The sequence below is a fragment of the Rosa chinensis genome, chromosome 4 (assembly GCF_002994745.2).
Source record: "Rosa chinensis cultivar Old Blush chromosome 4, RchiOBHm-V2, whole genome shotgun sequence".
Lineage (NCBI taxonomy): Eukaryota > Viridiplantae > Streptophyta > Magnoliopsida > Rosales > Rosaceae > Rosa > Rosa chinensis.
This window is the reverse complement of record NC_037091.1, coordinates 52,165,282-52,193,162: the sequence shown is the minus strand read 5'-3', so window position 1 is coordinate 52,193,162 and position 27,881 is coordinate 52,165,282. Positions and strand designations below refer to the sequence as shown.

General features: G+C 37.9%; 3 protein-coding genes across 10 annotated transcripts; all 3 read left to right on the top strand.

Annotated features, from left to right (window-relative positions):
• The first annotated feature begins 102 nt into the window (after positions 1 to 102).
• LOC112196141 (BTB/POZ and MATH domain-containing protein 1) lies at positions 103 to 27,543 on the top strand. 5 transcript variants are annotated; one of them, XM_040517607.1, is made up of 8 exons: positions 105 to 353; positions 520 to 658; positions 824 to 993; positions 1,091 to 1,382; positions 1,732 to 1,898; positions 2,002 to 2,162; positions 12,285 to 12,306; positions 27,518 to 27,543. In XM_040517607.1, the coding sequence occupies exons 1-6, from the start codon at positions 326 to 328 to the stop codon at positions 2,154 to 2,156; spliced, it is 951 nt and encodes a 316-aa protein (XP_040373541.1). In that variant the 5' UTR covers positions 105 to 325; the 3' UTR covers positions 2,157 to 2,162; positions 12,285 to 12,306; positions 27,518 to 27,543. The 5 variants fall into 5 exon arrangements, with proteins under 5 accessions (XP_040373542.1, XP_040373544.1, XP_040373543.1 ...); XM_024336451.2 differs by lacking the exon at positions 27,518 to 27,543 and having other exon boundaries at positions 12,285 to 12,401; XM_040517608.1 differs by lacking the exons at positions 12,285 to 12,306; positions 27,518 to 27,543 and having other exon boundaries at positions 103 to 353; positions 526 to 658; positions 2,002 to 2,360.
• On the top strand, positions 7,049 to 12,278 carry LOC121052471. Of its 3 annotated transcripts, none has more exons than XM_040517605.1 (7): positions 7,049 to 7,398; positions 10,407 to 10,482; positions 10,629 to 10,761; positions 10,934 to 11,103; positions 11,201 to 11,492; positions 11,861 to 12,030; positions 12,127 to 12,278. In XM_040517605.1, exons 2-7 carry the CDS (start codon positions 10,428 to 10,430, stop codon positions 12,276 to 12,278), a joined length of 972 nt encoding a protein of 323 aa, XP_040373539.1. In that variant the 5' UTR covers positions 7,049 to 7,398; positions 10,407 to 10,427. The 3 variants fall into 3 exon arrangements, with proteins under 3 accessions (XP_040373539.1, XP_040373540.1, XP_040373538.1); XM_040517606.1 differs by having other exon boundaries at positions 10,623 to 10,761; positions 11,306 to 11,492; XM_040517604.1 differs by having other exon boundaries at positions 10,623 to 10,761.
• On the top strand, positions 22,952 to 26,755 carry LOC112196140. Of its 2 annotated transcripts, none has more exons than XM_024336448.2 (7): positions 22,952 to 23,104; positions 24,376 to 24,781; positions 24,947 to 25,079; positions 25,230 to 25,399; positions 25,497 to 25,785; positions 26,139 to 26,308; positions 26,412 to 26,755. In XM_024336448.2, the coding sequence occupies exons 2-7, from the start codon at positions 24,754 to 24,756 to the stop codon at positions 26,651 to 26,653; spliced, it is 1,032 nt and encodes a 343-aa protein (XP_024192216.1). In that variant the 5' UTR covers positions 22,952 to 23,104; positions 24,376 to 24,753; the 3' UTR covers positions 26,654 to 26,755. The 2 variants fall into 2 exon arrangements, with proteins under 2 accessions (XP_024192216.1, XP_024192214.1); XM_024336446.2 differs by having other exon boundaries at positions 24,941 to 25,079.
• Positions 27,544 to 27,881: the final 338 nt, after the last annotated feature.

Here is a 27,881-nt window from a genome sequence, read left to right as displayed (position 1 = left end):
TTTACAACTTTTACATCACCAAAAAAATAAAATCAAGCACACTGTGCAGTAGGGACTAGTGTCAAAAGCCCAATTGAGACATGACTAGTATGTGTGTATGTGTGTGTGGCTAGTGGCTACTGATTCCTCTCTCTTTACTGATTTTCAGAGTACAGTAGGCATGTGTGTATATATGTTAGCTTGACTAGTTGGCTCTTGTTCATCGTCCACTATATTCTTGTTGTATTTTAGCTTTTAATTCTCTTCTCGGTCCTCCTCTAGTCAATACGGGCGGTCGTCTTGATGCAATCCATAATAAGTTTGGATTGAGCAGAAGTTTTTTCCCATGGCCAACCTTAACTTGGAAAAAGATGGTAAGATACTAAAATATCCTTTATCTAGTTTTCCAAGTTTTAAATGGTATTAAATGAAAGGAAATTCCATAGTTAATCATTATGGATGTCCTCAGTAAATTGTATGTCATAGTCACATAGATGCCTAATGCTAGCTTGATTGCCTTCTTCTGTTGCATTTATTTAGTTTCAGGGGTTTTGAGATCGTTTTCAGATTCACCGCCAACTCATTACTCCGTAGAAATACAGTTTTTTTCGTTGCTGATTGAAAAGTACTCAGAGGATGGATATGAATCGAAGGAGTTTGAAGCTGGAGGGTACAAATGGTATGATTCTCATATTCTAGAGTCTAGACTGTTTATGTATTCTTTTTCCATCTTATTTTCTGTTCAACGTCGATACCAGAAACTAGTGAATCATGCTAATTTCTTATATTATTAATTTGTACATGCATGCTTTAATTTTCTGCTAATATCCATGATTGCTCACAGGAAACTGGTGTTTCACCCAAATGGAAACAAAAAGAAGAATGTAAAAGACCACATCTCCCTCTACTTGGCAATAGCTGGAACAGATTCACTAGATAGTAGTTGGGAAGTATATGTTGATTTCAGATTGTTTCTGCTTGATCAGAATAAGGGAAACTACTTGGTTTTTGAAGGTATAAATTAATTATTTACTTCAGTATAAATATATTCCTATATGCAAAGCGCTTTGCTCATTTTCTGATCTTTTTTGTTTCTGTGTATTTTGATTAGATGCTTTAATAAAGAAGAAATGCTTTCATGGGGCAATGCGAAGTGCAGGTTTCGATAAACTTATCCCTCTTGAAGATTTTACTGATGTTTCCAATGGATTTCTAGTGGACGACACATGTGTGTTTGGAGCCGAGGTCTTTGTTTGTAAAGAAAGAAGAACAGGCAAAGGCGAGTGCCTAGCAAGGATGAAGGAAGCCTCTGTATGCAAACATGTTTGGAAAGTTGAGAAATTTTCATCTTTAGGTGCTGAATTTTATGACTCTGAACCGTTCACTGCTGGGGACTATAATTGGTATCTCTGATTTCCCTTCTACTCAATATCCTTCTCTATAAGGCTTTGATTCCATGTATTGTGATATCTCCTGCTCTCTATTTTAACAAGCAAATACAGAAAACAATTACTTGTATTTGCGAACACTATTTATCCCCACAATAGCAAAAGGGTTTTTTTTTTTTTTAACTATATATTCAAGGGTTTTTGAAATGTGTTTTTGTTGAAAATGCTGATAACTCACTGTTTTATAACTTGTTAAATTTTTGCTTGAATGCAAGAACTTTATGTTCAAGAGTTTAAGTTTAAATTGCAGGTAATCTATAGCTGTTCTTGGTCTTTCCCTGTGTGTTTGTTGGTTGTTTTGCAGGAAGATAAAGCTGTATCCTGATGGATGTGGTGAAGGCAAGGGTAGTCATCTTTCTCTGTTTTTGGAATTGGCTAGTCCCATAACCCTCCCCCCTGGCTCTGGACTATTTGTGGAGTATAGATTTCGCATCCTAGATCAAATTCATCATCAGCAGCATCCTTCTAGTGGTAAAGATTGACCTAATTCTTTGTATAATCAAGTATGATCGATGGTAACATTTGGTAATACTCCGGTAGTATTCAACTAACAATATTTTTTTCCCTCCGGTAGGTAAGGACTGGTTCCGTGGCAGTACTCCAGCTTGGGGTTGGCTTCAATTCATTGAACAAGAAACTTTCAGGCAGGCAGACAAGGGGTTTTTGAAGAATGATGCTTGCATAGTGGAAGCAGAGGTGACCGTCCATGGAATTTCTAAAGCACTATAGCAAACCAGAATCAAAGGACTGCTTGTCATTTTAGTTTACTGCTCTATAGTAAACTTGTCCCAACTAATGTACTGAAAAAACGATAACTAATCATTTTGTGGTTGTTTGGTAACATTTCAAGGTTTCAACAGGGTATGCTGTAAGACAATGAGTAAATATCATTAGTGTTATGATATAAGAAAAATCTGCCACTAGCCAACTTTGTTGAAGTGTTTTCTTGGTAATTTATAGTTATACTTAATCCATAAATATATGGTTTCTGTAAAAATATGCAGGATTCCCTAATACTCGATCACATGTCTAAAAAAATCATCAAAACCTCCCAGCATAATTAGAGTATAGCAAACAACTAAATGTTCGCTAGGCAGGTCACTCCTCATCCTGCAAATGTCATCCATTGCTGTTGGATATGCCTATTGCACTCGCAACCCTAAAGTTACTACAAAGAAAGTATCCTTGTCCCTCGATTTAAATTGGTACCCTCCAATGCTTAATTTTGTCACTTTGATAGTTCAATTGCTTCAAAATAATATTACGGCCAGTGGCTTTGTTATTCGAGAAGAGAAAAAAATAAAAATTGCATGTCACCCAAATCCAATTGATTAAAGGTTGAGACCTGCTTGGCTGCTTTGACTAGATCCGCGCTCATGAGCTTGGGTGGCATCGCAAAATAGGTGGCATCGTCAGTCGGGTTCGGGTTCGGGTTGGTTGGTGGTGCTGACTCGAAGTCGGGGTAATTGGGGGAGATTCGGACGGGTGGATCGTCCCTCTCTAGGGTTCCGATGGTGGTAAACGAAATGGTCGCGATTTTGTTCACCTGTTCTTGTAATTGGCTGATTGCGTCCATCTTCGCTTGCTTGCTTTGCTGGAGCTCCAACAAGGGCAGCAGCAAGTTGAAGAAGAGCCGTCGTGCGACGTCGTTTTTGGAAGCAGGCTCGACGGGGCTTAATTACACTCTGCTCCCTGTAGGTTTGGTTATTTTCAACTTGGTACGTTTGACCGATCAGTGCACCTGCAAGGACTTAAAACACTCACTTCACTTTAGCAGAGGTAAGAGTACCATTGATTAGTAGGACCGACCCTTGTTTGTTAGTCGAAAGTCGAAACACTAATCAATTAATCAATCGTGTTGACGGTCAAGTGTACATTGGCTTAGGTCATTAGAGTATCTTTAATAGACTCTTTATCCTAGTTTTTAGGGTTTTTCAGTTAAAAAAACCGCGAATATTCAGCCTTCTTTTTGGTGTATAAATGGTGGGAAAGTGTGCTATCACTCCAAACCAGGATCTGATTTGGATAAAGCTCTCTCATGAGGTATTTTTCACAAGCAGATGATCGAATACTGAACCTCTTTGAGTATCCAGCTCAAATTCGCTAAACTTGCAAGTCTAATAAGGTTTTCGCTTGACCAAACCCCTTGAGTGAATATTCAGTCTTTTTAATTTTTATTTCATTTAATAAGGAATTTGGAACCCAGCCTAGATAGTAGGCTCATTCCCAGACCCGATGATATTATTATTAGTCAAAGAAGAATACAGCGGGAAAGACATTAGGCCAAAGCTCCGTGCATATTCTAGGGCTGGGATTTTAGCCAGGAAACCGGAAACACGACCTGAAACCTGCCCGAACGGTTAAGGCTTTAAAAATTTTTTTACCAGTTTTTCAAGGCCCGATCCGAAATAAATATAAAACGGTTTGAGCCCGGACCTAAGAAATCCAAAAAAAAAAAGCCCGAAGGCCCGAAGATTTGTGAATTTGACACATGTTTGTATATTATTGGTCATAATGTACAAGCTTACTTGTGCCACGGGAGATTACGAACCCAACTAACCCGAACCTCTCGATCCTCTCCTTAGTCTCACACTTTCACTCTATCAACCACTCCGCCTCTCTTAGAGGGGTGTATTGTATATGGAATTAGTGGAACTTTTAAAGAAATCTATGGAATTTAAAAGTCTGGATGTATTCAATATAGACTTTTAATAGTCCATGAAAGTCTTGAGGTATTCAATTAGGATTTTTAAAAACTTCATGAATTCCACCAAAATATAGGGGTATTCAATTAAGACTTTTAAAAATGAATAAAAGTACGGAGGTATTCAAAATATCATTCATACTTATGGAATTAGAAAATCATGGATAATCATGGACTTTGTAGTGTTAACTATACATACCAAACTCCAATAATTTTCCAGCCTCCAGACCAAAGATTTCAAAAATTCTATTAAAGTTTCCTCTTCCAAAAAAAAAAAAAGGTTTATCAAAGTTTTTCTCTCTACGCACGAAGAAGTTTGTCTTTCATCATCTCTCTCTTAATTTTTTGTCTTTTCTCTAATCTTTTATGATATCAACCTTTTTTGATACCCAACATGTTCATTGTAGTTGTTGAATGTGAATTTTTTATTTTTTTTTTCAATTGTGATACTTCGAACCCTAATAGCAATAAAAATAATTTATAAAACCCTAAAACTCAAATATTGTGGTCTAACCCTAAGACCTTGAACCATACTAAATTTTATTTTATTAATTAATTATTCTCATTAATTTGAATTTATATTATGGTTCAAAAAAAGGTTGAACAATTGAATTTAAATTGATTGATTATAGATCAAGACATTGACCAATATTGCTACAATATATGTTAATCGGCGAAAACAAAATTGATGAGAATAATTAACCATAAACATCAAGTGATCTATATTGTATATTTATGTTGTTGGGAGATTAGGAATGAGAACAAACTCGCTAGACAGACTAACAATCATTTATTTGAGTCAATTTCTATTAAAAGATACTGAAGCATTGAAGAAGAGACAACAAATTATTATTTTATTTTGTGTTTGAGCTGCATTTGTTTTATTTTTATTTTTTTTTGTTTTTTTATATTTTATACATCCTAGAAAATCTGTAGAAATCATTCATAATAAAGTATATAGATTTTCATGAATCAATAAAAGTCTGTTGCTAAAATCAATGGTTTTAAGAAATCCATAACAGTCTGTCAACTTTTTAAAGAGTCTGTGGACTTTTCAAAAAGTCTGCACAAATCTAAATAAAATACACCCCCTTAGTTTCTTATCTTCGACATTTCGCTGAACCGCCTGAACCACCGTCTGGCGCGTCTCTCACTGCCGAGCGCCGACTCTCTCAGCCTCTACCGCTGCTTTGCTTCGCCGATTCGACCTCTTCGGTACACTGTAAGTAAAACCTTCTCCAGATTTCATTGTTGGGATGTTGAATTCGAAACCACCTCTTCAAAATTCTCAAATGTGATGTGATTTCCTTTCAATCTTTCATGGCAGTGAGGAGATTAATTTGCGAGGAAGTTCTTATGTTCGATAGCATCAATTTTGGGGTTTCTATGCTCACAAGCTAAAAGGTCGAAGAAGGTCTTGATTTCAATTTTGATTGATTTCGTTTTGCCTTCTTTTCTAGAGGGTCTTTTTCTTCTTCTTCTTCTGAATTCGATTTTTTCTCAAGTTTGGATCTTTTGGGTCCTGCTCTACCTTTCGTATAACCAAGATCTATCTTTGTGTCTATTTCGATAATCGATTTTGGTTGTCTTCTATTTGTGGGTCTGGATTGGTTGTATTGCTATTGGTTTCAACATGATTTAAGATCTAGAGCAATCTCTTTTGGTTTTGCTGTCTTTCCTTTTTCAAATACAGAGATCAAATTATGGGATTTGTCCCTGTTCTTTCCTCTGTTTTCTCGTTCTGCATGTGTCTATATTGAGATTTGGTTTTGGTCATTGTTGGTGTAGCTTCTTACTTCTCTTCTAGGCCTGAATTTGAGTTCTGATTTCAATTAAGTTTCAATTCTGAGTCTTTTTCAGGGTCTTCCCAGATTTTGAGCTTTAAATTTTAAATCTTTTGTGCCCTCACTTGATCTATTCTTCAATCCGTTTTTTGTATTTCAATTACATCACTTCCCTAGATTCTGGTTTTGAATTGGTGGTCATGTTGTTGAATTTCAGGAAACAAGCCTTCTGTCCAAGCTCATTAAGGCTATACGTAGTTCGAATCACTGCTGGAAGAGTAGAAATGAAGCTGCTGCTTACTGGAGTGCTGGATCAATTAAGGAGCTGCAGCCTAGATGTGTCTATTTGCAGTTTTAATCAATTGCAGCCTTGCTGGGAATTATGTTTACTTTTATCATTCTACCATGTTTGGAATTGGAACTTGTTTATTTGGGAGTTGGGATTGTTTGTTTATGAACTTGTTTATTTGGGAAACTTGCTGGGATTTGTTGATTTTTTCTGTTTGAAACTCGCTAGGATTTGTTGATTTGTTTTGTTGGAATTTGAAACTTGTTCAGCATGTGGATTTATTCATTTGGTTTGCCTTGACTTGTGATGAAAATGTGAAGTTGTTAACACACATTCGGTTAATTTTTTTTCTTTCAGTTAATCAGCTTTTTGGGCCCAAAAGCCTAGAAATCCCGGTCCGTTAAAATGGGTCAGGGCCCAACTCGGTCCTTGAAATAAAAAAATTATTAATTGGGCCCAACCTGCAAAAAAAAAAAAAACAACCCGAGCCCATCAAATTTTACATGGGCTTGGCCCGATTCCAGCCCTAGCATATTCAGTATTTTATTATTATTATTATTATTATTATTATTAAATGGGGGCTAAAAGCCCAGCAAAAAGAAAACAATCAGAAACTAGATACAAGTTAGGTATATATGCTCCTAAAACAAGGAGTTTCACACAAATCATCCAACAGTATGGTGATAACTTGTGGAGGAGGCTGCATCATGAAGTGCAGTGCACTCCAATCTCAGAATCATGTCCGATCTTGGACAACACATCAACAACCTTGTGTACTTTCCTGTAAATATGCTTTATTTCACCTTTGAAACTGCCTTTGAAGAGCCTGACAACTATTAATCACAGACTTCAAAGGGTGCAGAGCATCCACACAATCATTCTTCAACTTGACAAGGGCTTCAGAATCAGATTCAACCAAAAGGAAAAGAAAGAAATTTATAGATAGGAAACTCCCCAATTCAGTCCAAACTTAAAACTCCCACTGAAAAAGAGTTTTATTCTCCCGCTCCCCCTCTATTCCTTAAGACGAGAAACTACTGAAGCTCAATAGCTCATCAGTTCGGTCTGCGATCACTTTGGCAGCGATAGCCTCTGTTGGAGACACCGCGACGACACCGTTTAATTGCATTGAAAAGAATTACCATCTCTGAATCTCTGTTCTTCTCCCTCTCTAACAACCCTTGCCACTTTAAGGTTTGAGTCTCTAATTTACATTTCTAATCCGTAACCCTAATCATACTCTACTGTTTCATCATCGTTTCTTTTAGCATGTTTAGTTGTGGTTTGATTGGTATCAGTCCATAACTGAGGTGAATTTCGGTTTACTTTTGGTTTATTGCAATGATTTCTTTTGCTAAATTATGATGAGAGTTTCTATTGGGACCTCCAAATCTGCTCACTTGACCTCACTGTATTATGAATTATTAAATGACATATATAACCTACTATAAAATGACTATTAAGGACAAGAATTATACCAAAAAAATATTATATTTATTTTATGTAAACTTTCCAATTCAATAATATTAGATTGTATTCCTTATTATTTTCCTTATCTATTTTTAATTTTCAATTTCACTACGTACTCATTAAAGCATTCATATATATTTAATAAAAATTTAAAATATGGTTAAGATCATGTGACATAAAAATGTATGATATATATGTTGAACGCATATTGGTGAGGGAAAACAAAATAAATCCTCTTATGATTTATGACCTAAATCTAAGTCAATCCATCATATTTGAAAAAAAAAAAAAAAAAAACTAAAAATATTTAAATAATTAATCATGTGGCACAAAAAATACAGAAAAAAAAAAAACATTAAAAAAGGATTTTTTTTTTTGCACAGCTAAAATAGAAAAAAAAAACATAATAGTTCATGGCATTTTCATATTGATTAGACATTAATTCTTGAGACTCAAGTTTGATTAAGAAATGTATATTTAGTTAATATTTATAAAGTGATTAAATCATTGAAATGACTAAATTTTTTATTTTAAAGATAATAATTTGTTTGCAAATTATATGAGTGAGGTTATTTGAGGAAGTTTAGTGAGGTTTAGTGAGTAAATTTAGTATTTGAAAATTTGATAAGAGGTGTAAAAAGCATAGAGGTCAAGTGAGTAAATTTGGAGGTTCCGATAGAAAAACTCAATTATGATTTACCACCTGGGTCTTCTCAAATTTGTGAATATTAGTTCTAATCTATGAAGTGGCCTAGCTTATGTGACCTGTTTATCAAATTTGTTAACTGGGATATAGACTATATGGTCATTAAGTTCTTTACCGACTGAATTTCTTTATACAAGACCCTGTTAGTGAGGGATCTTTTTTTTTTTTTTTGTCATTTTAAGATTTTAAGATATCGATCATTAGACTAACTTTTCGATCATCTATCAAAATCTTCACCGTTCAGTTTTTAGGTCTATGTAAATAAATCATTTATGCAAATTTTTAGCCAAATTGGTGACCGTTCATAATTATGATTTTACAATTATAAATATGAACGGTTCAGGTTGGACAAATTTTGTTTGTCTATTGATTTAATCTAGTCTGATATCTTAACAATCACTAATTTAGCTGAAAATTTACAAAAATGATCCAACTACATAGACCTAAAAACTGAACAGTGGAAAATAACCACTCTCAAATCAAGCATAGGTTAATTAGAACGCGCCTCACGCGCCTGAGAAAAAAGCAAAAGCTAAGAGAGCTCTCTCCCGGCCGAACGCCGCCGCTGCGTTCCGGTCCGGGAGAGGATGGTGGTTCCGGCAAGCAGCAGGTTTCAACGGCAGCGACTCGGTCCGGGATCCGAGAGAGGTTGTTCGATCTTGGAAAGGGCAGATCGATCTGTTCTGGTTTCGGGGCCGAGCACAGGGGTCTGCAGGCGGGATTCTGTGTTGTTTCTGGAGCAGTTGGAGTGGCTCTGGGACATGGATGGCCGGCGGCGAACCATGGAGGCTCAGGAGGCAGTTTCGATCTGGGTTCGGGTGGACCTGGGTCCGATCTGGGTTTGGGGTTGGACGGGGGTCTGCAGGTGTGACTCCGTGTTGTTTCTGGGGCAGTTGGAGTGGCTCTGGGACACGGATGGCCGGCGGCGAACCGTGGATGCTCTGCGGCAACTGGGGGATGGGGGACGGTCGCTGCGATCTCGATCTGGTCGGTTTTGGATCGGGTTTTGGGCACCGATTGGGTTGAAGAAGGGCCTGCACAGTGTCGTGGTGATACGGCGGTGCAGGGTTGCTGAGGGGCGGCGTCAGCCTACTCGGGGGCGGTCTGGTGCCGGCGGTTGCAGATCAATGCTTGCTTGGTGGGCTTCTGCTTTGGGCCTCTGGGAGAGAGGGTGGATGGGCCGGGTTTCGGCTGTTTGGCTTTGCTGCTGTTTTTTATTTTATGTTTGTTTTACCTCTGTTTGTTGCTTTGTTTGTTTAGTCGTTTGCTGTTGGTGGGTTGCTTTGCGCATGCTGCGCGAAATAAGTCCCTGCATTCGTTGTGTAGGGATAGTTGGGCTTTTTGCCCGTGGGTGCACTCTATGTGCCTTGTCTGCTCTAGGGTGGCGGCGAGTTCCTTGCTTTGTCAAATGGTCGCTGCCTCCTAGTGGCAGGGTGAGACTACATGCCACTGGATGGAGATTCAAGTGGCAACATGATAGGAAAGCTGGTAGTATGGAAATTACGCTTTGCTGCATTAAAGTTGCAGTTCGAGTAATCTTTCCGTTGTGTCACCGCTGGGAAGCAAATAGAACCGTCTGTCGCGCGTTCTTTGCTAGCTGGTGTGGATTGGAGTACAAGTTTTTAGTTGAGTCGTCTCATGAATTTTTTTCTGGATGTACTCTAGTTGCAGATTGTAATCTGGGGTTTAGGCACTTTGTCCCCCCCTTGTATTCTCCGGTTTCATTAATGAAGGCTTGAGGGCAGCCGCACCGGCCCTTGTTCAAAAAAAAAAAAAACTGAACAGTGAAGATATTGCTAGAAAACCAGAAGTTGGTGTAATAATCAATCCCTCAAATTACCCAAAAAAAGATCCCTTAGTGGAAGGGCCTTATGTGTGTGTGTGTAGCTACTGACTCCTCTCTCTTTACTCATTTTCAGAGTACAGTGTAGGCATGTGCGTATAAATATTAGCTCGACTCTTGTTCATCGTCCACTCTATTCTTGTAGTATTTTGGCTTTTAATTCTCTTTTCGGTCCTCATATAGTCAATACGGGCGGTCGTCTTGATGCAATCCATTGTAAGTTTGGATCCCATGGCCGACCTTAACTTGGAAAAAGACGGTAAGATACTAAGATATCATTTATCTGTTTCCAAGCATGTGTTTTCAATGGTATAAATATGGATGCCCTCAGTAAACTGTATGTCATAGTCACATAGATGCCTAATGCTTGATTGCTTTCTTGTATTGCATTTTATTTAGTTTCAGGGGTTTTGAGATCATTTTCAGATTCACCGCCAACTCATTATACTGTAGAAATACAGTTTTTTCCGTTGCTTACTGAAAAATATTCAGAGAATGGATATGAATCAAAGGAGTTTGAAGCTGGAGGATACAAATGGTATGATTCTCATATTCTAGAGTCTAGCCGGTTTATGTGTTCTTTTTATTTCCATCTTATTTTCCGTTCAACGTCGATCGATACCGGGAACTAGTGAATCATGGTAATAGATATCTTATATTATTTGTACATGTATGCTTTATTTGCTGGTAATATCCATGATTGCTTACAGGAAATTGGTGTTTCACCCAAATGGAAACAAAAAGAAGAATGTAAAAGACCACATCTCCCTCTACTTGGTGATAGCTGGAGCAGATTCACTAGATAGTAGTTGGGAAGTATATGCTGATTTCAGATTGTTTCTGCTTGATCAGAATGAGGGAAACTACTTGGTTTTTGAAGGTATAAATTAATTATGTACTTCAGTATAAATATATTCCTATATGCAAAGCGCTTTGCTCATTTTCTGATCTTTTTTGTTTCTGTGTATTTTGATTAGATGCTTTAACAAAGAAGAAATGCTTTCATGGGGCAATGCGTAGTGCAGGTTTCGATAAACTTATCCCTCTTGAAGATTTTACTGATGTTTCCAATGGATTTCTAGTGGACGACACATGTGTGTTTGGAGCCGAGGTCTTTGTTTGTAAAGAAAGAAGAAGACGCAAAGGCGAGTGCCTAGCAAGGATGAAGATAGCCTCTGTATGCATACATGTTTGGAAGGTTGAGAAATTTTCATCTTTAGGTGCTAAATTTTGTTACTCTGAACCGTTCACTGCTGGGGACCATAATTGGTACGTATCTCTGATTTCCCTTCTATTGAATATCTTTCTCTTTAAGGCTTTGATTCCGTGTATTGTGAGATCTCTTCCCCTTCTGCTCTCTATTTTTACATGCAAATACAAAAAACAATTACTTGTATTTGTGAGTTTTCAGCAGACACTATTGTCCCCATAATAGCAAAACGGGATATTGTTTTTTAACCATATATTCAATTTGAAATGTGTTTTTGTGGAAAATGCTGATGACTCACTGTTTTTTTATAACTTGTTAAATTTTTGCTTGAATGCAAGAACTTTATGTTCAAGAGTTTAAGTTTAAATTGCGGGTAATCTATAGCTGTTCTTAGTCTTTCCCTGTGTGTTTGTTGGATGTTTTGCAGGAAGATAAAGCTTTATCCTGATGGATGTGGGGAAGGCAAGGGTAGTCATCTCTCTCTGTTTTTGGAATTGGCTAGTCCCATAACCCTCCCCCCTGGCTCAGAACTATTTGTGGAGTATAGATTTCGCATCCTAGACCAAATTCGTCATCAGCATCATGAACCTTCTAGTGGTAAAGATTAATCTAATTCTTTGTATAACCAAGTGTGATGGTTAATTTGGAATACACCTGTAGCATTCAACTACAATAATTTCTTCCATTTGGTAGGTAAGGCCTGGTTCCGTGACGGTACAAGTTTGGGTTCGCGTAGATTCATTGGACAAGAATCTTTCAGGCTGGTAGAAAATGGGTTTTTGAAGAATGATGCTTGCATGGTAGAAGCAGAGGTGACCGTCCATGGAATTTCTAAAGTACTATAGCAAACTAGTCCTCAATCCTGAATCAAAGGACTGATCAGTCAAATAAGACAAGATATACAAAATGAATTTTCTAATATTTTATTAAACTCATTCTATAGTGTATATAAACAGATTACAATCGTACTACAACTATTGTGTACTATTGTACTACACTACATATACATGGTAAGTAGTTACAACAATATATTCCCTTATAATCTATTCCTGATAGGGAACTATGACTCATACTAATACTCCCCCTCAAGTTGGCGTATATAGATCAATCATGCCCAACCTGGTTAGTGAGTCATAAAACGCCTTCTTGGAAACTCTTTTGGTAAGTATATTTGCAAGTTGCTCTTTAGTTGGAACAAAAGGAAAGCTAATAATTTTGGCATCTAGCTTCTCTTTTATAAAGTGACTATCAACCTCCACATGCTTAGTTCGATCATGCTGTACTGGATTCTGTGATATGTCAATAGCTGCCTTGTTGTCACAATACAACTGCATGGTACTTTTGAGTTTGAAACCCAGATCACGTAACAGATTTCTCAGCCACAGCAATTCACACACTCCGTGAGCCGAGCCATACCTCTGTACTCAGCCTCAGCACTAGAACGTGCCACAATTTTTGGTTTCTTACTCTTCCATGTAACCAAATTACCTCCCACAAAGGTAAAGTAACCTGATGTCGACCTCCTGTCTATAATATTTCCAGCCCAATCTGCATTTGTGAAGCCATAAACCTCAAGAATGTTGTTGTGTTTAGAAAACAATACTCCCCTTCCTGGAGCTGACTTCAAATACTTCAAAATTCGCATAACGGCATCCATGTGATTCTCACTCGGGTTATGCATGAACTGACTCACCACACTTACTGCATATGCAACATCTGGTCTAATATGAGCCAAATAAATCAAGCGCCCAACCAACCTTTGATAGCGAGCTCGATCAGTCGGTACCTGATCTGGATACTCAGCTAAACAATGGTTCTGCTTAATAGGAGTATCAACCAGTCTGCAATCCAACAAACTTATCTTTGTCAACAAGTCAAGAACGTACTTCCTCTGGCACAGATAGATTCCTTCTCTCCCCCTGGCTACCTCAATTCCTAAGAAGTACTTAAGTTCACCCAAGTCCTTCATCTCAAACTCAGAGGCTAGCTATCTCTGCAGTTTAACCATCTCAACAGTATTATTGCCAGTAATTACCATATCATCCACATAAATAATTAGAGTTGTTACCTTCCCTTGTTGATGCTTGAGGAACAAGGTATGGTCTAAGTTGCTCTGTCTGTAACCAACGTTCCGCATAAACTGTGAAAATCTTCCAAACCAAGCATAAGGTGACTGTTTGAGACCATAAAGAGATTTTCTCAATCTGTATACAAAATCACCAGGAGAAGCAACTACATACCTAGGTGGAACGCTCATGTACACTTCCTTGGCTAACTCTCCATGAAGAAATGCATTCTTGACATCAAACTGTCGGAGTGGCCAGTTTAAACTAGCAGCAAATGAGTGCAGAACCCGAATAGTGTTCATCTTGGCAACATGAGCAAATGTTTCATCATAGTCTATACCATACGTCTGAGTAAACCCCTTTGCTACAAGGCGTGCATTGTACCGATTCACTGATCCATCTGCATTATGCTTCACTGTAAACACCCAACGACAACCTACAACCTTTTTGCCTTATGGTGGAGGCACAAGTTGCCAAGTATTGTTCTTCTGCATCGCCTCCATCTCTTCCTCCATTGCCTTCCTCCAGTTTGGATCTCCTAACCCATCCTGCACTTTGTTAGGTATTGATACAGCAGATATTTGATTCACAAATGATTCATATGACTTAGACAACCTCCTAGTGGAAATATAATTGGCTATTGGGTATTTTGATTTGGCAGTAAGAGTAGGTTCATATCTTTTGGCTGATTGACCCCGAGTGGTCCTATTTGGTAACACATATTGCCCAACATTAGACTCACTACTACTAGTACTAGCGGGTGGACATACCTCAAATGAGTGATCTTCAGTACCAGGAAGCTGTGGGTCAGGGGTAGAAGCAATGGCAAGAGGGGCAGTTGTGTCTTCTATTTCATTTTCAGCCATAGAAACTGGTGCCTGGATGTTTGGAGCTTCTACTTCTGGAGGTGGCGAGCTGTTGGAGCTGATGGTCTCAACTGGATCGGTCAAAATACCTCATGCCTGTGTGACTTCTTCTCCTGATTCCTCCCCCTCTCCATGATACAGTTCTTCAAAATATGAATTCTCCCCCTGAAGAGTTGTATCCGAAGAGGAAAAATAACTCATGTCCTCAAAGAAAGTAGCATCCATAGTGACAAAGTACTTTCTGGTAGGTGGATGATAACATTTGTACCCTTTCTGATAGCCTCCGTAACCAACAAACACACACTTAAGCGCCCGAGCATCCAACTTAGACCTTTGGTTTTTAGGGACATGGACAAAAGCAACACAACCAAAGACACGAGCAGGAAGATTATGAAATGAAGGTAAGGAGACATGAGATGCAAGAACCTCAAATGGAATTTTTCCCTGAAGAACACTGGATGTAAGACGATTGATAAGATGGGAGGAAGCATGTACAACATCGCCCCAAAGATACTTAGGCATATGAGCACTAAAGAGAAGGGCACTAGCCATATCAAGTAAATGACGGTTTTTCCTTTCATATACTCCTTTTTGTTATGGCGTTTGTGGACATGTAGTTTGGTGAACAATCCCATGGGTTTTGAAAAACTCTTGGAAAACATGATTAACATATTCTCCCCAATTGTCAGAACGAATGACTTTAATGGTGCTATGGTATTGTGTTTGAACAAGAGTGCGAAAGGTTTGAAAAGCTGGAAATACTTCATCTTTTGTTTTAAGAAGAGCAACCCATGACAATCTTGTACAATCATCAGTAAACAACACAAAGTATCTCATACCCAATACAGTGGGTTCTCTAGAAGGTCCCTAAATATCAGAATGAATCAGCTCAAAAGGAGTAACACTTTTATTAGAAATACTAGGAGAATAAGTAGCACGATGACTCTTTGCCAAAACACATGTTTCACAATGTAAAATAGACTCATCCATACCAATAAACAAAGTAGGCATGGTTTTTCTCATAAGACTAAAAGAGGGATGTCCTAAACGGCGATGCCACAACCAAATTTCACTTAGCTTATCAGAACTCGAAGTCAAAGCGGCGCGGGACTATGCTTCTGGTTTCTCTCTTGCGTATGTCTGATCCAAATGGAACAATTGCCCCTCAGATACCCCCAGACCGATTATCTCCCTGGTGAGAAGATCTTGAAAAATCACATACATAGGATAAAAGGTTGCGGAGCATTTAGACTCAGTATTCAACTGGGGAACAAATATCAAATGGTGAGACAAGTTAGGCACATATAAGACATTATGAAGTTCTAAGGTGGGAGTAATAAGAACTGACCCTGACACAGGAATGGCCTCACCATTGGCATTGGTTACATAGGACACTGGTAGGGAAGACAATTCAGTAAAATATGATTTGTCATAAGTCATATGATCGAAGGCACCAAAATCAATAATCCATGTATAAGAACCAACAAAGTTAGAAATCTTTAAAGCCATACCAATTTTACCTCGACCAGCTATAGAGGTTATAGGAGTAGCTCCACCTGCTGTATGATGATCTTGGTCAGCCATTCCATAGAAATCTAGTTCTTGGACCAATTGAATAGCAGCTGCGTTCACCTTAGGATGATAACCTTGCTTTTTAGGTTTAAGGTGTGGGTTCAACTTCCAACAAGTCTCCTGAACATGCTCAAGGTCGTTGTAATAAGAACATTAAGGACGAGGGCGATTGGTGAAGCCTTGTGGGAAACCTTGCTGATGAAGTGGGGCTGAACTCTACTGCTAAAGGAAAGGTGCCGGTGACTTGGCCTGAATGGCTAGGCTAGATACTTCAACCTGTGCATGTTTGACACTTTCCTGCTAAGATTCATCCTTGCGGATGTATGTAAAAGCTGTGTTCAAACTAAGAGTGTCTGTCATTCTGAGCAATTCTCCCATAGCACTGCTATACTTCTCATCAAGCCCTCTCAGGAATACATAAACCCTTTCTAGCTCCTTCTCCTTTTGATACCACACAAGATCTTTCTGATTCTTGATCTTGCAAGGACACTTCTGATCAATTTCAGCCCATACATTCTTCAGCTTGGTGAAATACATAGCTACTGGTTGCCCATTCTGTTGCATACTAGCAGCTTTACACATCAATTCATGAACCTGTATAAAATCAGACTCATTGGTATACAAATCCCCCAACGTTTTCTATATTGTTTCAGTAGTCTCACACTCTTCCACCAACTGTAGCACATCTTCATTCATGGCTTTGAATAAGAGAACCATCACAAATAGGGTTGTCAATTCCGACACGACCCGATAACACGACTCGAAACCCACACGAAATAAAGCTAGTTGAACCCGCACGATTAAAAAGCGGGTCAACGGTGGGTCAACCCCGCCATGACCCATTTAATAAATGGGTCGGCCATAGGTCAACCCGCCAACACGAAGTGAACCCGTATAATCTAATTGTGCAATGTTTCTTCTTGAAATTTTGGACGTTCAGAGTATTTTATCATAGGATTAGACAATTTGAAATATTTTGCTTTTTAATTATTGGATTTAATTATTTATGAATTGTATATAATTATTTATATTATTCGTCTTGTGGAGTTTTTAGTGAATTTAATCAATTTATGCATTTTTTTTAGTTAAATGGGTCTCATTGTTAACGCTTAAATGAATCATTTTGTCTAACAAGACACGACTTATTTATTAAATGGGTTAAGCGGGTTGGAAACGGACGTTTAATAAATGGGTTGGTTGGGTTTGGGTTTAAATTTTTGACACGATTATTAAATGGGTTGGGTTTGGGTTTATATTTATATTTTGCAACACGACAAATACCTTAACCCGACACGAACCCAACCCAATACGACCCATTGACAGCCCTAATCACAGATCCATCATCATCCTCCCACTTAGCATAGGCATCCGCATCTTCCTCACTAGGAGCTTTGGTTGTTCCAGTCACATGTCCCATCTTGTGAATGCCCCGAAGATGGACAGACATAATCTTCTTCCATGTGCGAAAATTGGTACCGTTGAGTTTTAGACCCCCAAAAGAACTACCGTCTGAACTTCAAACAGAAACCTCAATCTTTTGGACCTCATTGATCTTAGAACTCTGACCTTCACTATCATCACCACCCATTGCAACAATATAGTAGCAGAATCACACAAAATATGCAGCGGAAAACAGACAGAAGACTAAAAATGAATAATAATAGAACGTGCAATTTTTTTTTTTTTGGAACCTGTTGCACGGGTTGATCGAGTTGCCCGACTGTGGCTGGTCTGACCGAGTAAGGGGAGCGACCGGAAGTGGGCCTTACTTGCGACGCCGGATTGAGTTGAGGGCACGATCGTGGACTGGAGCACGGTCGTAGAAGACGAACTGAAGAAGTTTGGCGATCTGAGGATGACGAACTGAAGAGATCAAGATCGATCTCTGGTGTCGGAGGCAAACGAAGGCGGTCTGGATTGGAGAAACGACGGTCTGGGCAGGTGAAGAGCGTCAGCGATCTGAGGACGAAATGATCTGGGATTCGCAGAGGACGGCGGTCTTTGGCTGAAGACGAAGCTGAGCAGGAAAAAAAAAAAAAAAAAAAAAAAAAAAAAGGACGTTTGAGCGACGTCGTTTTAGAGCCTAACCGAAAATCTGGGTTTTAAACCAATTGTCTACCTCAGATTGAGAAAATCTCTTAAAGAAAGAGACAAAAGTCCTTTTCCGGATCTTTGCTTTGATACCAAGCCAAATAAGACGAGATATAGAGAATGAATTTTCTGATATTTTATTAAACTCATTCTATGGTGTATATAAACAGATTACAATTGTACTACAACTATTGTGTACTACTGTACTACACTACATATAAAAGGTAAATAGTTACAACAATATATTCCCTTATAGTATATTCCTAATAGGGAACTATGACTCACACTAACATGGTCGTCATTATAGTTTACTGCTCTATAGTTAACTTGTCCAAACTAATGTACCAAACAACGAGAACTCATTTTGTGGTTGTTTGGTAACATTTCAAGGTTTCAACAGGGGATATTGTAAGAACATAAGCAAATGTCATTAGTGCTATGATTTTTAACATTTGCCACTTATGAACTTTGTTGAAGTGTTTTCTTGGTAATCTATAGTTCTACTTAATTCATAAATGTATCGCTTTACTGTAAAAATATGCAGAATTCTCCAATTTTTATGACTCAAATAACTAACATACCTAAAAGAATCATCAAAATGTCCCATCATATTTAGAGGATAGAAAACAACTAAATGTTTCGTTAGGCAGGTTATTCCTCATCTTCAAATGTCATCCATATTGTGATTGCTGTTGGATATGCCTACTGCACTCACAAATCACAACTCTAAGTGAATGCCAACAAAGTCTCCTTGTCCCTCTATATAAACTGGCACCCTCCAATACTTGCATTTGTCAAACTCAACTTCAAACCAAAAGAACATTGCGGCTAATGACTTTGTTATTCGAGAAGATGGCGAACTTGACCCCAATGGTGGACTTGGACTCGAGGTTGAACTCGTTCTTGTTGAACCTGGAGAGCAGATTGGACTTGCTGACGCCAAAGTCGCCGATCAAGATCTGTTTTACAAACTTAGATACTCTCTCTATTCTTGGACTCGACAACCTCTCTATTCTTCCCCTCGATCACTCTCTCCCTAAATCCTCACTCTATTCTTCGAAATTGATGTCTTTGAATCAACTAGCATTGAAATCTCTTCTTCGAGTTCTCAACAGCTTTGCCAACCACCATTCTCATCTCTTGCTCTTCCAATTTCAATTTTCCTTTTCTCCTTTTGTACCCTTAAATTTTCAATCTCAATCTAATGGCTGAGGATGAACAGAGTCGCCATCCAAGATAATCAAGAAATCAAGACCAAAGGTAGATTTTGAATCTAGCTAGTTCCCTATCTATCTCTACCTTTCTCTTAGATTTAGGATTCTGTTCTCTTAGATTGTTCACCTTCCTCCTTAGCGATGAAGAAGATAGAGTGCCCCAGATCCACTTTCTCTCTCCTCCTCGCTCTCAAACTAGGGTCAATTGAAGTGATACAAAAGACGAAGGTGTTCGTAACGGTGGAGGCGAACGTGCTGTGCTGTTTCGATGATTCGGCGTTGTGTTGGGCCAGTGACAAGAAGGTCCACGACGCTATGTTCATCAGATAGTGTCTCTCTTCGTTGCCGACGATTTGCCGATCAAGGAGGGAAGAAGTCATACCAGAGATGTTCATGTTATCATCTCTGCATTTTTGTTGATCTTTCTTGCTTACGATACCGCTTAGAATCTAGAAAGCATTATCAACACTGTGAGTTTTGGCTTTTTGAATTTAAAGGGTGAATTGAAAAACATTTTGATTTATTTGTAGCTAAATTGATATGGGTTTTGGTATCAGGAGGAGGATTTGGGAACAACGTCGCTTGGGATTTTTTACTTGTCTCCGGTGGTTAGGAAACTGGGACTAAAGAATACTTTGATTACTAGGACTATTGGATATTGATTGTTCATTGCTGCTAATTTGAAGCCAACTTGGTACTTTTACTAACTCTTCTCTTTCAGTTTCTGTGTGACCCAATTTTGTGTATAAGTTCATATACATTTTTGTATCAAAATGCATATGGTTTCAAGTGTTTGAAGTGATTCTATGTAAGAGATCTTTAATTTTCTGCTATGCTTTTTAATTGTATACAAACACTTCATGTGTAATATTAATTGCTATAAAATATTTTCGCCAGAGAGATGCAAGAAAGTGGCTTTGAAGGGCACATTCCTTCTACTCTTTCTGCCTTAAGTAATATGACATACTTATGAGTCGTGGCTTATAACTTAGCAGTTATCTTAGTTTCACATTCTTTCCCTTCTTTGCATTGAAAGATCATTACTGAAATAGGCTTTTGTCTTTCTTATTATGAGATAGAGTAATCAGTGACTTAACCAGAGAGAGCTCAGTTTTTCCAAACTTGTCGAACATGAAAAACATGCAAAAATTGTGAGTCATCTTTATAGTTTTGGTATCTTCTAATTAGAATAATCCAGAAGTTCATAACAATCATTTTTCTTATGAATTTTGCTCTATACTGCAGGATGTTAAGAAGCTGCAATATAACATGATCAATTCCCGAATATATCTCTAACATGACAAGCCTGCAAATTTTGTCATATGTGGAGCAAAAACAAAGTTTAGGGTAAGCTCTCACTTCTTGTTGCTATATCACTTTTATAATAAAATCAAATACTTGAAGAAAGAGTCTGGTTGAGTTTGATGAAGTATTGGAGGTACGATTGGAAATAATGTCTTTTTTGTAGTACCATGTGCTTACTATAATCACAGTTATTTAGGTTTGAAATTTTTTTCATTGACCAGCAGTATAGACTTTGTGATTCTTGTACTTCCTTGAGGAGAAACCACCAGTTATGTTGACTAAGTGATAAAACTACTAAATCAAGGAGATCTATATAATTAGTTAGCATTCTATAAATAAAGCATCTTGTATGCTAATGTGTGCATAAATTGAAGGAGAAAAAAAGAGAGAATCTATAAATTGGATCAACAAGTTTATGAGTTGTGCTTTCTTGCTCATGAAGTTGTTCTGTTCCTTTTTCCAAGTGCAGAGAAAGCATGTTTATGAACTTAGGCAGTCAATTTTAATTGGTGATAATGAAAGTTGTTACTAGCATGTATTCCAGTAAGTATCTACATCTCAATAGATTTATTCTTGCTGCATATCCTATCATATCAACCAATTCTGATAGCACTTTGTATGATAGATTGCCTGTTCTCGAATTGAGTCATAAATATATAATAAACTCATAAGTTTTTTCTCTCAATTCGGTATATGACTATAGTATGACTGATTGATTAAGTGTACCTTCTCTCAGTCTTGTTAGTCCCTAATTATGTTTTGATACATGACATAATGGTTAATGATTCATGGCCAGGAAGACAAGAAGAAACTCGAGAAGCATCGCATGACATGGATGTAGTGATTGAACAATTGGAAAGCAGTGGACCTTTCTACATAGGAGTCATATATGAAGCAGCTACATATGTGCATGTTAAGTATATATTGTATCAGCTTTTGCTGTTTTTCATTTTTTGAAATTGTTAGCTAGAATGTTGCTATGTTAAGCTAGCTACAATGCTTTCTTTATTGGTTTTATGGTCTAGAAACATGAATGTATGGATGATTGACAAATATATTGGAGCATTGTTTCTATGCAAATATATATGGAGCATTATTTTTGTACAAATATTTTAGGCAAATAATCGATAATGAACAAACGACATTTCATAAATTAGGTTGTATGAGTATGTGTTTGTTGTGAATCACACAATAGAAAAAACACAAAGCAGTTGTCCTATTGTTGAATCACACAACAGTATAGAACCATTGTGTTGTACAATTGGTGCAAAATTCAACCTTAATCTCTCACATACAACAGCCGTTGGTTGGCCACAAATATAATTACAACTATCACACAACAGTTATATATAAATATCTGTAGTGGTAAAGAACATCCAACAACAGTTCATAATATTTCTGTTGTCTGATTAGGCAACCAACATCAGTTGGAAACTTAATTCTGTTGTGTGAGTAGCCATTGAAACAACAAATTGGATGCGGTGCATGCCGCGCATCCAATTTCTGGCATTGACATGCGCATATTTGGGACAACGGTTCTATCTTCTGCGTTGTCCCTATGATCGACACACAACAGTGATTCACCGTTGTCTGAGTGTTGTAATCACACAACACCGAGATAGACAACATAACTTTACTCTTGGAACAACAGTTATACACTGTTGTGTGATGCATGTTTTGTAGTAATGTTTGCTTCCAAAGCTTGAGCTTGCTCAACTATTAGCATGTCCTGGCTAGGCTCGAGAATCGTATCCAGGATTCCATCGGCCTTAATTGAGATGCTAGCGGACATCAGGAACCCACCTGTGACATCCTAAGCCAGTTGTTCCCAATTGAGCAAAGTCCAATTTGTTCAGGTTACTCATCCTGAAAGAGAACAAGAAAAAAGGTTAGTTTCGGAGCTGAAAAAGTTACCACGAAAACATATGAAATTTCCGAGCGTAATTGTTCCCAATAAATTAGGAATTTCTGAGCATAATCGCTTCCAAGAAATTCAATTCCAAGAGGTATTGGATTAGATCGAAACAATGACGTAAGTGGTCTATCATAAAATCTCTACAAACTCTATGTTTGGAGATCTCAACAAGCTCCAAGCTTAGAGTGAGCACGAACCCCCACAATTTGGCTTAATTTGGTCTCCCCTATGATGAAGAAAAGGGGGTAGAAGAAGGGAGTTTGCAAGTCCCTGAGAAAAAGAAGATAAATTGAATAAAAAATCAAAAAAAGGAACTTTTAGTAAAAAATACCTTGAAATAGGTCGACGGAAAATTTGGCTCAAAAAAGTCGCTGGACACATATTCTGAATTTACTTGAACACTATGATCGTTTAATGCACCTTGATCCAATGCTTAAAGACTCCCACCTAAAAGATTTTTATTCTCCCGCTTCCTCTATTCTTTAAGATGAGAAACGACTGAAGCTCATCAGTTCGGTCTGTGATCACTTTCCCAGTGATAGCATCTTTTAGAGACACCACGACGACACAGTTTAATTGCATTGAACTACCGTCTCTCAATCTCTGTTCTTCTCCCTCTCTACCAACCCTTGCCACTCTAAGGTGCGAAACTCTAATTTACATTTCTAATCCCTAACCCTAACCCTAATCATAATCTATTGTTTCATCATCGTTTCTTTTTGCATGTTTAGGGGTGTTTTGATTGGTATCGGAACCATAACTGAGGTGAATTTCGGTTTTCTTATTATTGTAGTGCTTTAATTTTTTTATTTTTTTTTACCTAGGTCTTCTTAAATTTGTGAGTATTAGTTGTAATCTATCAAGTGGCCTAGCATCTGTGACCTGTTTATCATATTTGATTGATCTTTCATCGGGTTATTGAGAAATTTGTTAACTGGGATATAGACAATATAGTCAGTAAGTTCTTTACCAACTAATTTTCTTTTCGCTCTTGGTTAGTAAGGGAAAAAAGAAAAGGACAGCTTTTTCCTGTAACCAGTTCTCTCTTCCTCGAGAGAAACCCTAAAAACACAAAACCCGATTTTCGTCCGTGAGAATTAGACCTCGACTGGCTGAGCCCGACAGGTGCTGGCCTTAGGCATCGCAACCATTTTGAGGTCTGCTGCCGAACGGGTATTCGATCCAATATGGTTTCAAGGGTTTCCTTGGATGGTGGCACTAACTGTAGTTGCAGAAAGCCTTGGCTTGGGTTTCTCAATCGCATCTCAACCGGTGCCGTGGTTGTGCTGTGCAAGGCCAACGGATAAGGGTTCTGCTTCGATGGTGGTCCGGCGTGTGTTGCTACGAGTTTGGGTCGAAATGGCTGGTGGTCGCAGAGGTATAGATCAAGGTGGCACGAGTCGAGAGGAGCAGAGCGGGTCAGGCGGAGCCGATGGACTTGTGAGTACGACATGTCGTCTGGGGTGGATGGGCTGAGACCAGGCGGGCTTGATGGGCTCTAGTGGTGGACCACTCTTTGGATGCTCTTGGGCTTACTATTTTGGGCTAGGATTTTTGCCCTAGGCCTTTACTATGCTTTAGCTTGTCTTTTATAATAAATTCCTTGTATTTAGGAACCTAAGCACTGATATGCACCCATTGTCTCTCTAGCGTCTCTTGAGTAGTACCGAAGAAAGATATCTGCTGGTTCTACGTATTTAAATGTATAATGAGTATGACTATATGTATGTACCACTTGTGGGTACTACCACTAACTTCTTGTCTGTCTATGTCCTTAAATGACAGCGGAAGGGTATATAACGGCCTATTCTGGTTTGTGATGAATATATTTCTTTAACTCAAAAGTAAGGGAAAAAAGAAAAAAGAAAAAAGTGTGTGTGGCTACTTACTCCTCTCTTTTTACTCATTTTCAGAGTACGGTGTAGGCATGTGGACTTGCTTGGTAGCGAAGTAAAAACGAGGTTAAGGAAACCGAACGCCCAATTGCAAGTTTACAACGTTTACATCACCAAAAAAATAAAACCAAGCACACTTTGCAGTAGGGACCAGTGTCAAAAGCCCAATTGAGGCATGACTACTTTGTGTGTGTGGCTTGTGGCTACTGACTCCTCTCTCTTTACTGATTTTCAGAGTACAGTAGGCATGTGTGTGTGTATATGTTAGCTTGACTCTTGTTCATCCGCCACTTTATCCTTGTTGTATTTTGGCTTTTAATTCTCTCGGTCCTCATATAGTCAATACGGGCGGTCGTCTTGATACAATCCATAATAAGTTTGGATTGATTTTTTCCCATGGCAAACCTTAACTTGGAAAAAGATGGTAAGATACTAAAATATCCTTTATCTGTTTCCAAGTTTTAAATGGTATTAAATGAAAAGAAATTCCATAGTTAATCATTATGGATGACCTCAGTAATTGTATGTCATGGTCACATAGATGCCTAATGCTTGATTGCCTTCCTGTATTGCATTTATCTAGTTTCAGGTGTTTTGAGATCATTTTCAGATTCACCGCCAACTCATTACTCCGTAGAAATACAGTTGTTTTCGTTGCTTATTGAAACGTACTCAGAGAATGGATATGAATCGAAGGAGTTTGAAGCTGGAGGGTACAAATGGTGATTCTCATATTCTAGAGTCTAGACTTTTTACATCTTATTTTATGTTCAACGTGGATACCAGGAACTAGTGAATCATGCATGGTAATTTCTTATATTATTTGTACACGCATGCTTTAATTTTCTGCTAATATCCATGATTGCTCACAGGAAACTGGTGTTTCACCCAAATGGAAACAAAAAGAAGAATGTAAAAGACCACATCTCCCTCTACTTGGTAATGGCTGGAACAGATTCACTAGATAGTAGTTGGGAAGTATATGTTGATTTCAGACTGTTTCTGCTCGATCAGAATAAGGGAAACTACTTGGTTTTTGAAGGTATAAATTAATTATTTGCTTCAGTATAAATATATTCCTATCTGCAAAGCGCTTTGCTCATTTTCTGATCTTTTTTGTTTCTGTGTATTTTGATTAGATGCTTTAACAAAGAAGAAATGCTTTCATGGGGCAATGCGTAGTGCAGGTTTCGATAAACTTATCCCTCTTGAAGATTTTACTGATGTTTCCAATGGATTTCTAGTCGACGATACATGTGTGTTTGGAGCCGAGGTCTTTGTTTGTAAAGAAAGAAGAACAGGCAAAGGCGAGTGCCTAGCAAGGATGAAGGAAGCCTCTGTATGCAAACATGTTTGGAAGGTTGAGAAATTTTCATCTTTGGATGCTGCATATGAGTCTGAACCGTTCACTGCTGGGGGCTATAATTGGTATCTCTGATTTCCCTTCTACAGAATATCCTTCTCTTTAAGGCCTTGATTCCATGTATTGTGAAATCTCTTACCCCTCTGCTCTCTATTTTTACATTTAAATACAGGAAACAATTACAAAAGGGGATTTTGTTAATAACCATATATATATATATATATATATATATATATATATATATATATATTCATTTTGAAATGTGTTTTTGTTGAAAATGCTGATGACTCCTTCTTGTTGAAGTTGTTAAAGTGTTGCTTGAATGCAATAACTTTCTGTTCAAGAATTTAAGTTTAAATTGCAGGTTATCTGTAGCTGTTCTTAGTCTTTCCCTATGTGTTTGTTGGATGTTTTGCAGGAAGATAAAGCTTTATCCTAAGGGATGTGGCGAAGGTAAGGGTAGTCATCTTTCTCTATTTTTGTACTTGGCTAGTCCCATAACCCTCCCCCCTGGCTCTGAACTATTTGTGGAGTATAGATTTCGCATTCTGGATCAAATTCATCACCAGCATCATCATCCTTCTAGTGGTAAAAATCATAATTCTTTGTACAACCGAGTGTGATGATTAAATTGGTTATACGTACAGCGGTAGTATTCAACTAACTATATTTTTTTTTTTCCCTCTGGCAGCTAAGAACTGGTTCCGTCACTTCCGTGACGGTACAGGTTGGGGTTGCCGTAAATTCATTGAACAAGAAACTTTCGGGCAGGTAGACAAGGGGTTTTTGAAGAATGATGCTTGCATTGTGGAAGCAGAGGTGACTGTCCATGGAATTTCTAAAGCACTATCGCAAACTAGTCCTCAATCCCAATGTTTTAAAACGCTGAGGCGTACCCCGAAGCGTTTTTGGGAGAGCCTTGATAAGGCGTAAGCCTCATGACAATGCATTATATGAAAATGATACATATATTATAAAACATTAATAATGTAAGGAAACAATTTTATTCACTGATAATTATTGGTCGACCCCTAACCCTTTTTTCCAGTTATTTGGTAGACTTGGTCTTTATCCTTATCTTTTTATTTTTCTAGTTTAAACGTATCTTCCTTTAATCCCTATCCCAACTTCATGCCAAGAGCAGATTATTAAAACCTATCCTGTTCTCTTTCTTTCTTTTTTTTCACTTTTCATTTTTTCATTTTTTCATTTTTTCATTTTTTCATTTTTTCATTTTTTCATTTTTTCATTTTTTCATTTTTTCATTTTTTCATTTTTCTTTTTTTCTTTTTTCTTTTTTTCTTTTTTTCTTTTTTCTTTTTTTCTTTTTTTCTTTTTCTCTTTTTTTCTTTTTTCTTTTTCAATAAGGGATAAAAGGAGTTTATCTTCCATTAATTAGTTAGTATTTATCATAACTTCCGGAGAACACGATCTCAAACCATATTCATATGTATTTCAAACCTAGAAAAGAATCAAGGAGAGGCCGGTCTATGCTCAAAGTAGCCATGGCTGGGAAACCATGGATTTCACTATTCATATTGCAGCAGCATTCAGAGTAGTCATGGATGATGAAAAATCATGGATTTCACTATTCGGATTGCTGCAGCATTCATTGACGCGTACGCCTTTCACCACGTTTTTCACGCTTTTTGCGCATTCCGCGCCTTAAGCATACGCTGTGTGAGCCTTTGCGCCTAGCTACCAAAACAGAGGCATTTTGAAGGCAAAATTACGCCTTTCAAGCTTTGAAGGCGCGCCTTTTAGTACATTGACAATCCTGAATCAAAGGAGTGAAAGGACTGCTTGTCATTATGGTTTACTGCTCTGTAGTAAACTTGTCCAAACTAATGTACCGACGATAACTAATCATTTTGTGGTTGTTTGGTAACATTTCAAGGTTTCAAAACAGGGTATGTTCTAAGAAAATGAGCAAATGCGTTAGTACTGTTACGATTTATAAATTTTTTTTTCCACTTATCAACTTTGTTGAAGTGTTTTCTTGGTAATTTATAGTTCTACTTAATCCATAAACGTATGGTTTTACTGTAAAAATATGCAGGATTCTCCAATTGTGGACTCAAACTCACATACCTAAAAAGAATCATCAAAACCTCCCAGCATGTTTAGAGGATAGCAAACAACTAAGTAACAAAAAAAAAAA